The following is an 11592-nucleotide window of genomic DNA, read 5'->3' as shown; positions in this document are numbered from 1 at the left end:
TAGTTTTAACATTTCTTCACATTTGCATTTCAAGTGATATAAAGCTGCTTGTTTTATCCAGGTGTCAAATTGAGGGATATGTCATTTTTTAAAATGGAAATTCCTTATGCTTTGTTTTATTTTCTCCCATTTTTAGTGCACCAAGGACTGATTCGTGTTTGTTCTAAACCCATCATGGTCCCAGAGGTCAGTTTGCTGGAAATGTTCTCTGCTTATGAAGTGGAATCCTTGCACCTCTCGTTTTGTTAAATCCATTTATTTTTCTCAGGGCAAGCATTCTGAAAATGATTTATTTGGCTCTTCCGAAGCTCATATTGGAAAGTGGAAGGTTCCGTCGAGTAAGAACTATCTCCCCCTCTACAAAGACCTGCTCGATTGTGATCGGTTGAAGGTAGAATACAATTACAGTGTGTTACTTGAACAGCTACTTTAATGTTCATGGGTGCATAATCTGACAATGCAAAAGTACTTTATCCCCAATTTCCATCTACATTGCTTGTTCAATGAAAAAGCACAAAAATACAAAGGAGGAGTACAGTGTTTGGACCACAGTGAAAAGATGACATGACTTTTACAACTTCTGTCTCATAATGTAGAGTCCACACCCACCCCACCCCCCATGTGATCCTAATACTCCCATCACTGTGGGTGTAAGAGAGAATCCTGTAGTACATTTTCCTTATGTTCTCCCCTCACATTTGCCTGCTTCCACAGGATTCGGGATTTCTGGACGGAGCTTTTGAAAGTCAGAATGTGGCGCTCGTGTCCTTGAGTCGCATTCTTTACGACGAGATAGTCAAATCCCTTCTCCTAATCATAGAGAGATTAGACTTGTCATTGCAAAAAGTCACTTCAGGAGAAGAGGTGAGTGGTTGCCTTTAATAGACTCTGTAAGTGCTTTTTTTGTTTAACAAATAAGATTTTGTGTGTATCTACTTGACACTTGTCTACTTTTCCTTGTCAGGGTCCGGGTGATATGTCTCATGTTGCGCCTTCTTCCGACCCCGCTGCTCATCTTTTTCCCAACAAGATGAAAGACTTCACTGCCTTTATTAATTTAGTCGATTTTTCCAGGTAACGTAGCTGCAACACAGAGTTCCACGCAGCACATAGTGAATACAATACAGGGAGTCCTCGGTCTACAACTGAGATCCGTTCCTACAGTAGTGACTTAATTGGAATTTCGTCTTAAGTCGGATTCCACCATTAAAGTCAGAATTTACATGAAAATACTTTCTTAAACTTGGTTTCCATGGTAGTGGATTTTCTTTTGGCCGCAGAAGCGTTTCTAAAAGACACTGCTTTCTTCTTTGGGGCCATAATGTCTAAAAAGGAGGGCGAAAAATGTCCAGAAACACTGACAGGATGAGCCAGACAAAATGGCGGGCGGGGGACGGCCGTTGTAAAGTCAAAGTCCTAGGTCGAGACCCTCTTAACCCGACGACTCCCAGTATTTGTATCCTCACAGCAGTTTCACAGTGCATTCACCTTGTTATGTTCTTGAAGCATATTTTTTTGTCAGCTTTAATTTTGACTCTCATCCTACTAAGTCAGGATGCACATGTGAATGATTTCTGCACTATTTACGACACTTAACTGAATACCATTCAACCTATTAATGGACATTCAAGCAGATTTCATCGATTGATGAATGGAACTGTAATTGTATACATACTACATCTATACAAAGTAATTCAGAAAGTATATTAAGTGCATCAGATGGTGCTTATTTTTAGCCTCTCTTTGTTGAAACAACTGAGACCTCTCTCTTGTGTTTGCTTCTGCAGTGAGCTCTTGCTTCATAAACATGTCGAGTATTTCGAGACTTGGATGTACCCCTTCAGCCACAAACTTATCCTCCAGTCCATTCGAAACCCGCTTGTCAGCGGTTTTTACAGGTTGCTCTCTGTCACCATGAAAATTGCCAAGAAAATTAAATATTACCAGGTAACGTTTTTATGTTGTCTTTTTTGACATTTTGTTTTGACGTGTGGAAGTTGAAGTTGGTAAGAGCTCACTAATGATACATATACAAATGTGGGTTTTTTTTCATTTCTCAGGGAGTTGGCTTTAAAAGCTCATCTTCATCTCAGATCGACACAGTGAAAACTGCTTGTTTTGCACTCCTCTCAAAGTTTGGAAAAGAGGTAGAAGGTCTTTCAATGAATAAAGTTGTGTGATGTTTAATCAGAGTTGTATATCTAATGATTGCTAAGCTTTTCCCTTAAGCCTGTGAGTGAAATGTGGTGTCGATCTGACCAGGTCTGTGTGAGAATGAAGCAGTACAAAGATGAGCTTCTGGCGTCCTGCTTGACATTTGTCCTCTCGCTGCACCACAACATCGTTGCAGTGGACATCAAGGTGTACTGTCCTCCTCTAGAGGTGGGTTCCATCTTTTTATTTGTAGCCTTAGCGACATGCTTCGCAAGTACTGGGTCAGTAAGCAGCATCTAACAGCTAATTGTTGCAAAAAGCGAATGTTATCTGAATACAAGAAGATAAACGCCATACCTTAATTTTTTTTTATCATGCAGGTGGCTCTAAAGTTGGGTCTTAGCCATGTCCCTTTGGCTAATGCAGCTCTAGATGCCCTGGAGAGCTGGTCCAGCAATATCCCTCAGGAGACTATGCAGCCTTGTTACAAGCTCATCCTCCCTCTTCTGGATGGATACCTTAAAACCAACGCCAGTGACAGTAAGCCTTTGAAATGACAACAAATCAAGCTTTTAAAATCGATTACCCTGTTGTAGGTAGAGAGGAGAACCATCTGTTTGTCTCCTTAGACAAAGAGGATAGCGTATGGGAGGTGATGTCATCTTTGTCCTCAAGAAGGGACATCGGATACAGCCGAGTGATGACAAGGCTCCTGAAGAAGTCCAACCAGTTTGCGATGGTAATATAAAGGCCTTTAGCACCCACTGATTTTTTTCATATTTCACGTAGAAAGACCTCTGGTAAATTGGACTCGTTAGAGAAAAGCCCATTGGGCAAAAGCACTGTAACATTGAATAGTTGGGATTGTGCATTCAAAAGTTTAGAGAAGGCCTAATGAAGTTTATAGTGCATTTTAGGTTAATCTGAAAATGCTGTCAGAAAGCCCAATAATCCTAACAATTTAATCAGTGTTTTTACCATTAAGTTTACATTTTTAGGGGTGACTTGGAAACTTTTTTTTTTTTTTTTGGTTGTTTTCTGGAAAAGCACTGTTTTAATATGTCACAAAGTCAAGTCTTTATTTCTAATTATCTTCACTGAACCAGTTCGTTTTTGTCTTGAAAAAGAATATTGCTAAGAGATCTCAACTTTTGAGCATTTGTGTACGTTTGTGGATCAATTTTTATTTCTATTTTTTAATTTTTATTTTCAAAACAAGTTCAAGCATAAGCTGAAATGGGAAAAATGTACACTATTACCATTTCTATGGCACATGCTGTGCATGTTAAGTATTCCAAGACAACCCTTGAGTAGCTTTGTGGTTAATTATGAACTGTACTTGATGTGTGAATGCAGGAGGATACTCCTCTTTCCATGGTGAGGCTCCGGGTGGTGAAGTTACTCGGCCATTTGGGCGGGAAGCTCAACAGAAACGTTATAACTGGTATGGATTCAGACAGCTGCCCGACTGTTTCTTGCCTTTTCATCTCAGATAAGATATGGTTTGCCATTTTTATAACAATGTTGGCCATTTTATAAATTTGTCATGGATCTCTGTTCCGCAACAAGTGGTCTCTTCAGAGGAGATGATGAAGAAGTTTGTCGCCTGGGATACGGAGAAGAGGCTCAGCTTTGCAGTACCATTCACTGATATGAAGCCCGTCATCTATCTGGACCCTTTCCTGCCTCGGATCAGTGAACTTGCTCTTTCCACAAGTGACAGACAAACCAAAGTGTGTGCTTTACCGTCATATTTTGCTTTCAGTTCATCCAAGCGACAATAAAAGCACCAAAACCGCATTCTCCTTTGACGGATCTATGATGTAGGTTGCAGCTTGTGAGCTGCTCCACAGCTTAGTCCTCTACATGGTGGGGAAGAGTGCTCAGATGGTAGAGGGGGAGAACCGTTTACCACCAATGTACAAGCTGCACAAGAGGCTTTTTCCCGTGCTGCTGCGTCTGGCCTGTGATGTCGATCAGGTGTGTATCACTAATTATAATAAAAGGATGAAACATTAGGTAGAAAGCCGCTGTAAGACGGCGCACAGCATCAGCAGACAGACCGACAGCAGGGCTTTTGTAGTTGATCAGTCATTCAAATAATTAAATGTGACAATTTAAGGGTGTGATGGTGGGAAACCAAGACTGAAGTTACTGTGTCTAATTCCCAAAGCCCTCTATTGACACTGCAATAAAAAGTAATCCAGCAAAAAATGGATATTTGATGGTATGAATCTCAGCTAGCTTATGTCAGAACCTCGTGGACTTACTTAAAACCATCTGATGCAACAACAATTGAAAAAAAAAAAAAGTGTCTGCTTGAGTTCACAATTTAAAGTCAAAAACACTGACGGTAAGTGTGTGATAATGCAGAAAATATTCCCAAATTTATATTTTTTCCAGGTGACCAGGCAGCTCTTTGAGCCACTGGTTATGCAACTGATCCACTGGTTCACTAACAACAAGAAGTTTGAGAGCCAAGATACTGTAGCTGTTCTTGAAACTATTCTGGTAAGTGCTCACATTCAGTAAAGCGTGTAATGATATTAATCATTTCCAATCCTGCGTAAAGATTCTGTAAAATTTCGAAATAGCCATCAGACTTTTTTTTTTTTGCCATTCCTTGCTGCTGTTTTACAAAATGTCACTTTTTTTTTTTTTCGCTGCTACAATTTCATTTGATTGTCGTAGGATGGTGTTGTCGACCCGAAGGACAGCACTCTCAGAGACTTCAGTGGCCGCTGCATCGAAGAGTTCGTCAAATGGTCAATCAAACAAACCAGCCCCAAGCAGCAGGAGAAGAGCCCCACAAACATGAAGTCGCTCTTTAAGCGAATCTACAGCCTGGCACTACACCCCAACGGCTTCAAAAGGCTGGGGGCAGCTTTAGCTTTCAATAGTATTTACAGGCAATTCAGGTGTGACACTTTTAATAATCCCATTTAAATAATCTCATGACAGACTCAGAGATGATTTTGGTTTGATGGGCTCATGTTTCAGTGCTACCATCTTTTCTCTTCCAGGGAGGAAAATTCCTTGGTGGAGCAGTTCATCTTCGAAGTGCTTGTTATTTTTGTCGAGAGCCTGGCTCTTGCACACGCAGATGAGCAATCAATGGGTGACTCCCCTTCACTTTAACAAACCACGTATATTCCCATCTTCATTCCGATCAAAATACGCAATCCCCCACCAGGTCCCATTTTAAGATGGTTAGACAAGGAGGATCCAAGTTTATCCATTAACTATGGATAATATTAAAAACTATGGTATTATGGTTTTATGCATGAAGATGTCAGTATTGTGTTGCACATAATCCTGGTATTTATTCAGTACCTGGTAGAGATAATTAATTTTGATTGTTTGCACATGCAGTAGGCCTATATGGAAAAAGAAATTTCTTAAAGGATATTTTGGAGCACTCAAAGCACATGCCTCCACTGAGGTTTAAACAGTGTCATAATCAAAATCAATTCCGTACTATTAGCATTTTCTTTTATTCGTCTTGACATCCACATCTTACATCCACAGGAACAGTCCAGCAGTGTAGCAGTGCCATTGATCATCTGAAACGGATTATCAAGTACAAGGCCCCCACTCTCAATCAGGAAAGCGCTAAGAGACGCATCCCGAGGTTAGTAGTCAACTGACAAGAATGTGATTATACAAGATATGGCACATGACAACTGTTTCAAATGTTAAAACTATTTTAAATTAGTTTGTTGTAAATCTAATTCACGTACCTTCTGGGAAAAATATTTGGACCCTGTTTTCCCTAATCGGGATGCAGGAAAATGGGGCTCCCTTCAAGTATCTCTTAATGACAAGCGGACGGTGGCCGGTCGTGCCCCCTTTGGTACTCAAGTTCCCTAGCTAAAATGTCACCTTTGGCCCCTTTCCCATGGATGCAAGTATCCGAAACGAGTGTTTTATGCAGGGTTTGGGCCTATGTTCCCTCTAAGCTGCGCACCTGTGCAATTGCGCACATTCAGTGCACATGAAAACGATCCAGCGCAGCGAACCACAGCTTGACCTTATTTTTTTTATTTTTTTTTTTTACCACAGCAGCACGCGGTCTCTAACAAGCTGCTGCTCGGCCACACCATGCCACACACTCTACTTCTTTATTCAGCCAACACTGCCCACCTCCGGCTCTTAAAGGGGTATACTCATAATTACAAACACTGTCCACCCACACAGTCTGGGCAACATAGAGGAAAGACGAGTTAGACATGCTGCTTATGTTTACTCTCAATAATAATGGCAAAAAAATAAATAAATAAATAAAATGCTGTTGCTTTAATGAATGTTGGAGTATGTGAATAATAATAATGAAGAAAATGTGGTGAAACTGGATGAGATTTTCTCTTTTTTGAGTAAAAAAAGGTCTGGCCTGAAGCCAAAGTAGAAAGTACAGGAAGAGATGGTGTATAATGTTAAAATTCCCCCTTGGCACAGCCTGATCGATGAAAAGCACAGACAATACAGTGCACAAAAAGCTAATTCTGTAGTTTAAATATAGGAGGCAACATAACATTAACCTTAAAACTGTTTGGTAGCATCATTCAGATTTCAACATGCATTGCTAAAGATATTCTGCAAGCAATAATTCAGTTTTACACTGAGAAAAGCAGACAGGGATATCGTGGGTTTAAAATTAATAAATGAAACAAAGTTGGAAGCGACATTTCAAATTTACAGTTCATAGTTGTCTTGGTTTGGTTAGCAATATATGTTTTTGTTTGACATTTTCATTGCAAGTTTGCAAAAACACAAATAAAATTGTTCTTAAAATTTTCTGATGTAATGTAAATGCTGCAATCTGAATGTTTTAATGAGGTATGTAACTTGAATGGATAACACCGATCTGACCACAGTGCATACTCCTGATGTTGCTCACAGTGGTCAAAGGGGGTGCTCACGGGCTTAGCATGTTTGCTTAGACACCCCAAAAATTAAAGGGAACGTTGGTTTTGGCTGTGCTTAGAAAAAGAGTGAGAAGCTCGGTCATCTGTGAAGGCCTCAGAGGAGAGCCAGATGAGGTGGCTCGAGTATCTGTTTAGGATGCCTCCTTGATGCCTCTGGAGTGTGGTATTCGTGGCATGTCCAACCTGGGGAAGGCCCCATTACTCATGGGAGGGGATTTTTTTTTCTCTACGGCTTCGGGAATACCTCAGGATCCCACTGTAAGAAGTGGCTAGGGATAGGGAAGTGAGGGTGTCCCTACTTTGGGTGCTGCCCATTTGACCCGAGCCTAGAATAACAGAAGATGAATGGATGGATGGATATTTGCATCGTCATTCTTCTACCCCCACAATCTCCGCTGTGTCCTCTTTTAGGGGCTTTCCAGCTGAGGAAAAGGTGTGCCTGTCAGATATGGTTTTCTGGCTTCTGGAACAGTGTGGTCGCCCTCAGACAGAGTGTCGCCACAAATGCTTGGAGCTCTTCTATGAGTTTGTGCCTCTCCTCCCAGGTGAGATAACAATAATTATCCATCCATCCATTTTCTGAACCACTTGTCCTCATTGGGGTCACGGGTAACAATAATTATTACCATCAATATTGCCACAGCGGAATATTTTAAACGGACTTTTCCGTGTGTTTGGTGTAAATTTAGGAAATAAATCTCCACCACAATGGCTCCAGGGTGTGCTGAATGATCGTGGTATGGGTTTCCTGGTTGCAAAGTTTGAAGGTGGAGGTCTACTCTCCCAACCGACTCTCAGGAACTTGACGGGCCCTTTCAGTATCCGGGCCACCCTGCAGTGGATGGATGTTTTGCTGGCTGCCCTCGACTGCTACAACACTTTCATTAGCCTGCATATAATTAATCCAAATCACATGCTGAGTAAGTTCTATTAGTCACCAGTAATAAATGTGTAAAATGTTGATGAATTTTAGTCCTAAAAGGCTTTATAAGTTCCATTTTAGTTCTGAACTTGTTTGATGTTGACCTTGTGCTGAAATCAAAAAGTCATTTGTTTCCTTCCCAAGATTCCAGGGAACAATCGAGTTTTCTGCAAGCTGTACATTTCTTTTTGACTGAGCTTGCCACCCAAGAGCTGGCTGCAGCACAGAACCTCTTCCAACATGGCCAGAGGAGCTCTCACTTCACTCCAATCGAAGTGGACCAGTACAACTACAGCAAATGTACAATCATTGTTCGTCTGCTGGAATTTACCACTATGGTCCTCGTCAAAGGGGGCCAGGACTTTTGCAAGGTGAGAGATTTTTAAGCATGAAAGCCTTTATGTAACCACCGCTTTCTTTGTTCTCATTCAAACTATCTTTCTTCACCGTTGACAGCTTCTGGAACAAGATATTTTCACCTCCATATTTTTTGAGCTGACTGCTATGGTGGTGTGCGAGCCATCCTCTGTGGGTTTCAACATGGCCGATGTGGATATCATAAAGAACCTACCCGGAGTATGTATTCCTCTCCTCAAGGCCTTGCTGGCCTCACCATACCGTGCCCGTCTGGAATGTAGCTTGAAGAAAAGAATTTCACGAAAAAGGTATTTGGATTACGTTTTTGTCTTTGCCAGTCAACTCCAGAGCAAATATCTTGATGGTACCTTCACTGGAGATGTATTTGAAGAATCTATCAATACCTTTATGCCCTGGTAGAATCCAAACAAAAACATTTTGCTTTCACATAGATTTTATTAATACAAGGGAAAACCATTTGCCCAGTATGATAAATGTCTGCATAAAATAAAGGAGCAGAAATGTCTACAATGATGTTTTTTGTTACTACTCAGTGTTGACGCGCTATGTGCTGTAGACCTCTACCAGTCTGGACATAATGGCCAGTTGGAAATGGTTCTGTCTTCTTGTAAGCAGATTCACAAAGCTGGCTTCCTCCACTCCATTCTGGAGACCGAAGTATTTAACCTTTCTTGGTTTTATAATCAATGCTCAATGACTACATATTAACCATATTTTTTCCGGTGGTATTTGTAATAAAGGATGCAGATCCTGCCAAATCACTTCTCATGACAGTGTATAACTGTGTAGTACCTGGTGACAGGAAGTCACTGCCGTCCTTGGATATAAATACCAAGAAGCTAGCAGAGGGCCTGCTTGAGCTTGCTTTTTCTCTCAGTCAAATGGTCAGTGCCATGTTCTTTTAAGACAAAATTTGATTACCACCAAAACCCACTGCTGGCTGGTGATTGTTTTCCTACCTTCCACTCTCGTACATTTCCGTGCAGGGTGAGCAACTCCTGGACATACTCCTGAGTGGAAGTCACTGCCAGAGCTTTTTGAGCTTCTCTCATGCCGAGTACTTCTACAACCTCTTCCCGACGGCCATCAACACTGAGCTGGTTCGAAACATGAATGCTACTGTGCCTCGTCTCTTGATGGCCTCCTCTCTCAACCCCACAATGGTGAATAGTTTCAGTCTCCTTTCCCCTCTTGTGCCACGTGACGGCCTACATTGTGCAAAGTTGTTTTTGGCCGTCCCCAACCTCAAAACCTCACGCCAGTACCACCTGTCAATAAATTTCTCTTGGAGCCTGTTACTGTATGTACCTCAGAATTAGAATCCTCTTTATTAGCACATTATAGCAAAACACACCAAGAATTTGTCTCTGGTAGTGGAATCCATTCTAGTACAATAACAAACTACAACAGAATATATATGTGGGGTATAAAAACACAAGTACGGAAAGTCAGTGAGCAAAAAAAAAAAAGGGTAGCAGTAATGTGGTAATGCTGATTCAATGACTGTAAAAGTATCTACCAATCGGTAGACGTCTGATAAATCTTTCTGCTTTTCATGATTATCGCAGGTCAGCACGCTGCTGAATGGCATGCTGGACCACAGTTTTCGAGAGCGTTCTTTTCGGAAAACTCAGGGAAAACAGCTGGTGGAGGAGGTGCTCCGAGGGTGGACAAGGCTCCAGTCCTGGTGGGGTGGACACGCTTCCAATGCAGAGAGTAAAACTGCCACTCTCTTGTTACTCTCTAAACTCCTGCAGGTATTCTGATGCAATTTTTTTCTTCTTTTCCAAACAAGCTGCTGATGTTGTGTTTATGGGGCACCCTCACTCTTAACACTCTTAACTGTTAATCAGAAAAAATTGTTTACTGTCGTATTTCTGTTGACAATTATGTTGTCAAACAGATCAAGATTCTGAATTCTGATGTTTTTTTTCTGTGTGCTATTTTCCAACCCTTTCAGCTTGACTCATCTGTGTGTTCCAATGTCAACCATGAAGGATTCAAACAGGTTTTTTCGACTTTTACCATGCTGCTGGTCGACAAAAATCTACCACTGAATCTCAAGGTACAAATGTTTGCAGATTAAAGCCTTGCGGTGCAGTTCATATGGGCTTTTGGAATGAGTTCCAGTGACAAAAATGATCTCACATACATTTCCAAGTCTGAATGTAAAATGATTCTCATTGTTGGGCTAAACCAGCTATATCTTATTCAGTTGTATTGTTCGTAATTAACGCTCATTGTCGCACAGAAATGACAATTGTCCTAATTCCACTGTGGTTTTAACCTATTTGCCGTAACATATGATGCTACTGATTTATTGTTCCATTATGGAATGGTAATGAACGGTTCTGTATGTTGGAAACAGAGCCTCTATCCATTACTCTCATTTGTTGTGATATTTTCTGCTTTTCTGTGATTTTACCATTTTCCTTCATCTGTCCAGAGTCAAGCCCTGCTGGTGTTGCCTTTCTTTACAACTGTCCCAGAGGAACCAATGGCTGAGTTGCAGAAAGCGCTTGAATCCATGGTGGCGTCCCACTTTCCTATGCAATCTGACGAATTTGCAAAGGGGTCCCTTCACCGCAACAACTACATGGACTGTATTAGAAAGGTGAGTGTTGGTGGATTTAGAACATATCCAAAGATAAACACATAAAAAAAAAAGATGTGCATATAATAACACACAAATACAACCTTTATTACATCTTCCAAATTTACACTGGACAGTATAGCAGAGTGAGGTGACATTTTGAAATCCACATTCAAAACTTTTTTTTCTTTTCTAGGAAGGTAATGTGTAATGTGTTTTTCTGGCACTGGGAATGAAAATCATTTCTGTCTTAGTTGCTGGACGCCCTTGAGCATTCTCAGAGCCCACTTCTGCTCAAGCTGTTGGCCGGGATTCTGTGTCGAGACAGAAAGCACATCATGGAGGAGCAATTTCAAACGTGCTTCCAAAGAATTGCTAAACGGTCAGTAGAGATGATTCCCTGTATTAATTTAGGACAAATGTCAATAATATTAGTGGTCAAAGAGCCATCTTTAGGAAATAGTTTATGGTACAAAGCACACCGGGAGGATTAAGTTAAATGTTTATTGAAATCTGTGACCTGTAAAAAGGTTATTGTTTGATTTAGTGAAATGTTAGTGTTCCCCCGTAAGCCGACTTGTCACCTGTTGTTGTTTTTTTATGTCTTCCATGTTGCATTA

General features: G+C 41.0%; 1 protein-coding gene across 2 annotated transcripts in view; it reads left to right on the top strand.

Annotated features, from left to right (window-relative positions):
- Window positions 1-11592, top strand: part of prkdc (protein kinase, DNA-activated, catalytic subunit) — a 39292-nt gene that overhangs the window by 5193 nt on the left and 22507 nt on the right. For both annotated transcript variants that reach the window (XM_061805189.1, XM_061805188.1), the window contains exons 14-40: window positions 137-186; window positions 269-391; window positions 715-864; window positions 965-1074; window positions 1788-1947; window positions 2061-2147; window positions 2263-2382; window positions 2535-2694; window positions 2784-2893; window positions 3511-3598; window positions 3724-3887; window positions 3982-4134; window positions 4558-4665; window positions 4846-5072; window positions 5178-5272; window positions 5683-5785; window positions 7491-7624; window positions 7769-7999; window positions 8146-8372; window positions 8458-8666; window positions 8913-9036; window positions 9120-9263; window positions 9366-9542; window positions 9948-10136; window positions 10340-10444; window positions 10826-10993; window positions 11227-11354. In XM_061805189.1, coding sequence (XP_061661173.1) covers window positions 137-186; window positions 269-391; window positions 715-864; window positions 965-1074; window positions 1788-1947; window positions 2061-2147; window positions 2263-2382; window positions 2535-2694; window positions 2784-2893; window positions 3511-3598; window positions 3724-3887; window positions 3982-4134; window positions 4558-4665; window positions 4846-5072; window positions 5178-5272; window positions 5683-5785; window positions 7491-7624; window positions 7769-7999; window positions 8146-8372; window positions 8458-8666; window positions 8913-9036; window positions 9120-9263; window positions 9366-9542; window positions 9948-10136; window positions 10340-10444; window positions 10826-10993; window positions 11227-11354 — 3844 coding nt within the window. The remainder of the gene's footprint in view (window positions 1-136; window positions 187-268; window positions 392-714; window positions 865-964; window positions 1075-1787; window positions 1948-2060; window positions 2148-2262; window positions 2383-2534; window positions 2695-2783; window positions 2894-3510; window positions 3599-3723; window positions 3888-3981; window positions 4135-4557; window positions 4666-4845; window positions 5073-5177; window positions 5273-5682; window positions 5786-7490; window positions 7625-7768; window positions 8000-8145; window positions 8373-8457; window positions 8667-8912; window positions 9037-9119; window positions 9264-9365; window positions 9543-9947; window positions 10137-10339; window positions 10445-10825; window positions 10994-11226; window positions 11355-11592) is intronic.

The sequence above is a fragment of the Syngnathoides biaculeatus genome, chromosome 19 (genome assembly GCF_019802595.1).
Source record: "Syngnathoides biaculeatus isolate LvHL_M chromosome 19, ASM1980259v1, whole genome shotgun sequence".
Classification (NCBI taxonomy): Eukaryota; Metazoa; Chordata; class Actinopteri; order Syngnathiformes; family Syngnathidae; genus Syngnathoides; species Syngnathoides biaculeatus.
This window is presented reverse-complemented; position numbering and strand designations above follow the sequence as displayed.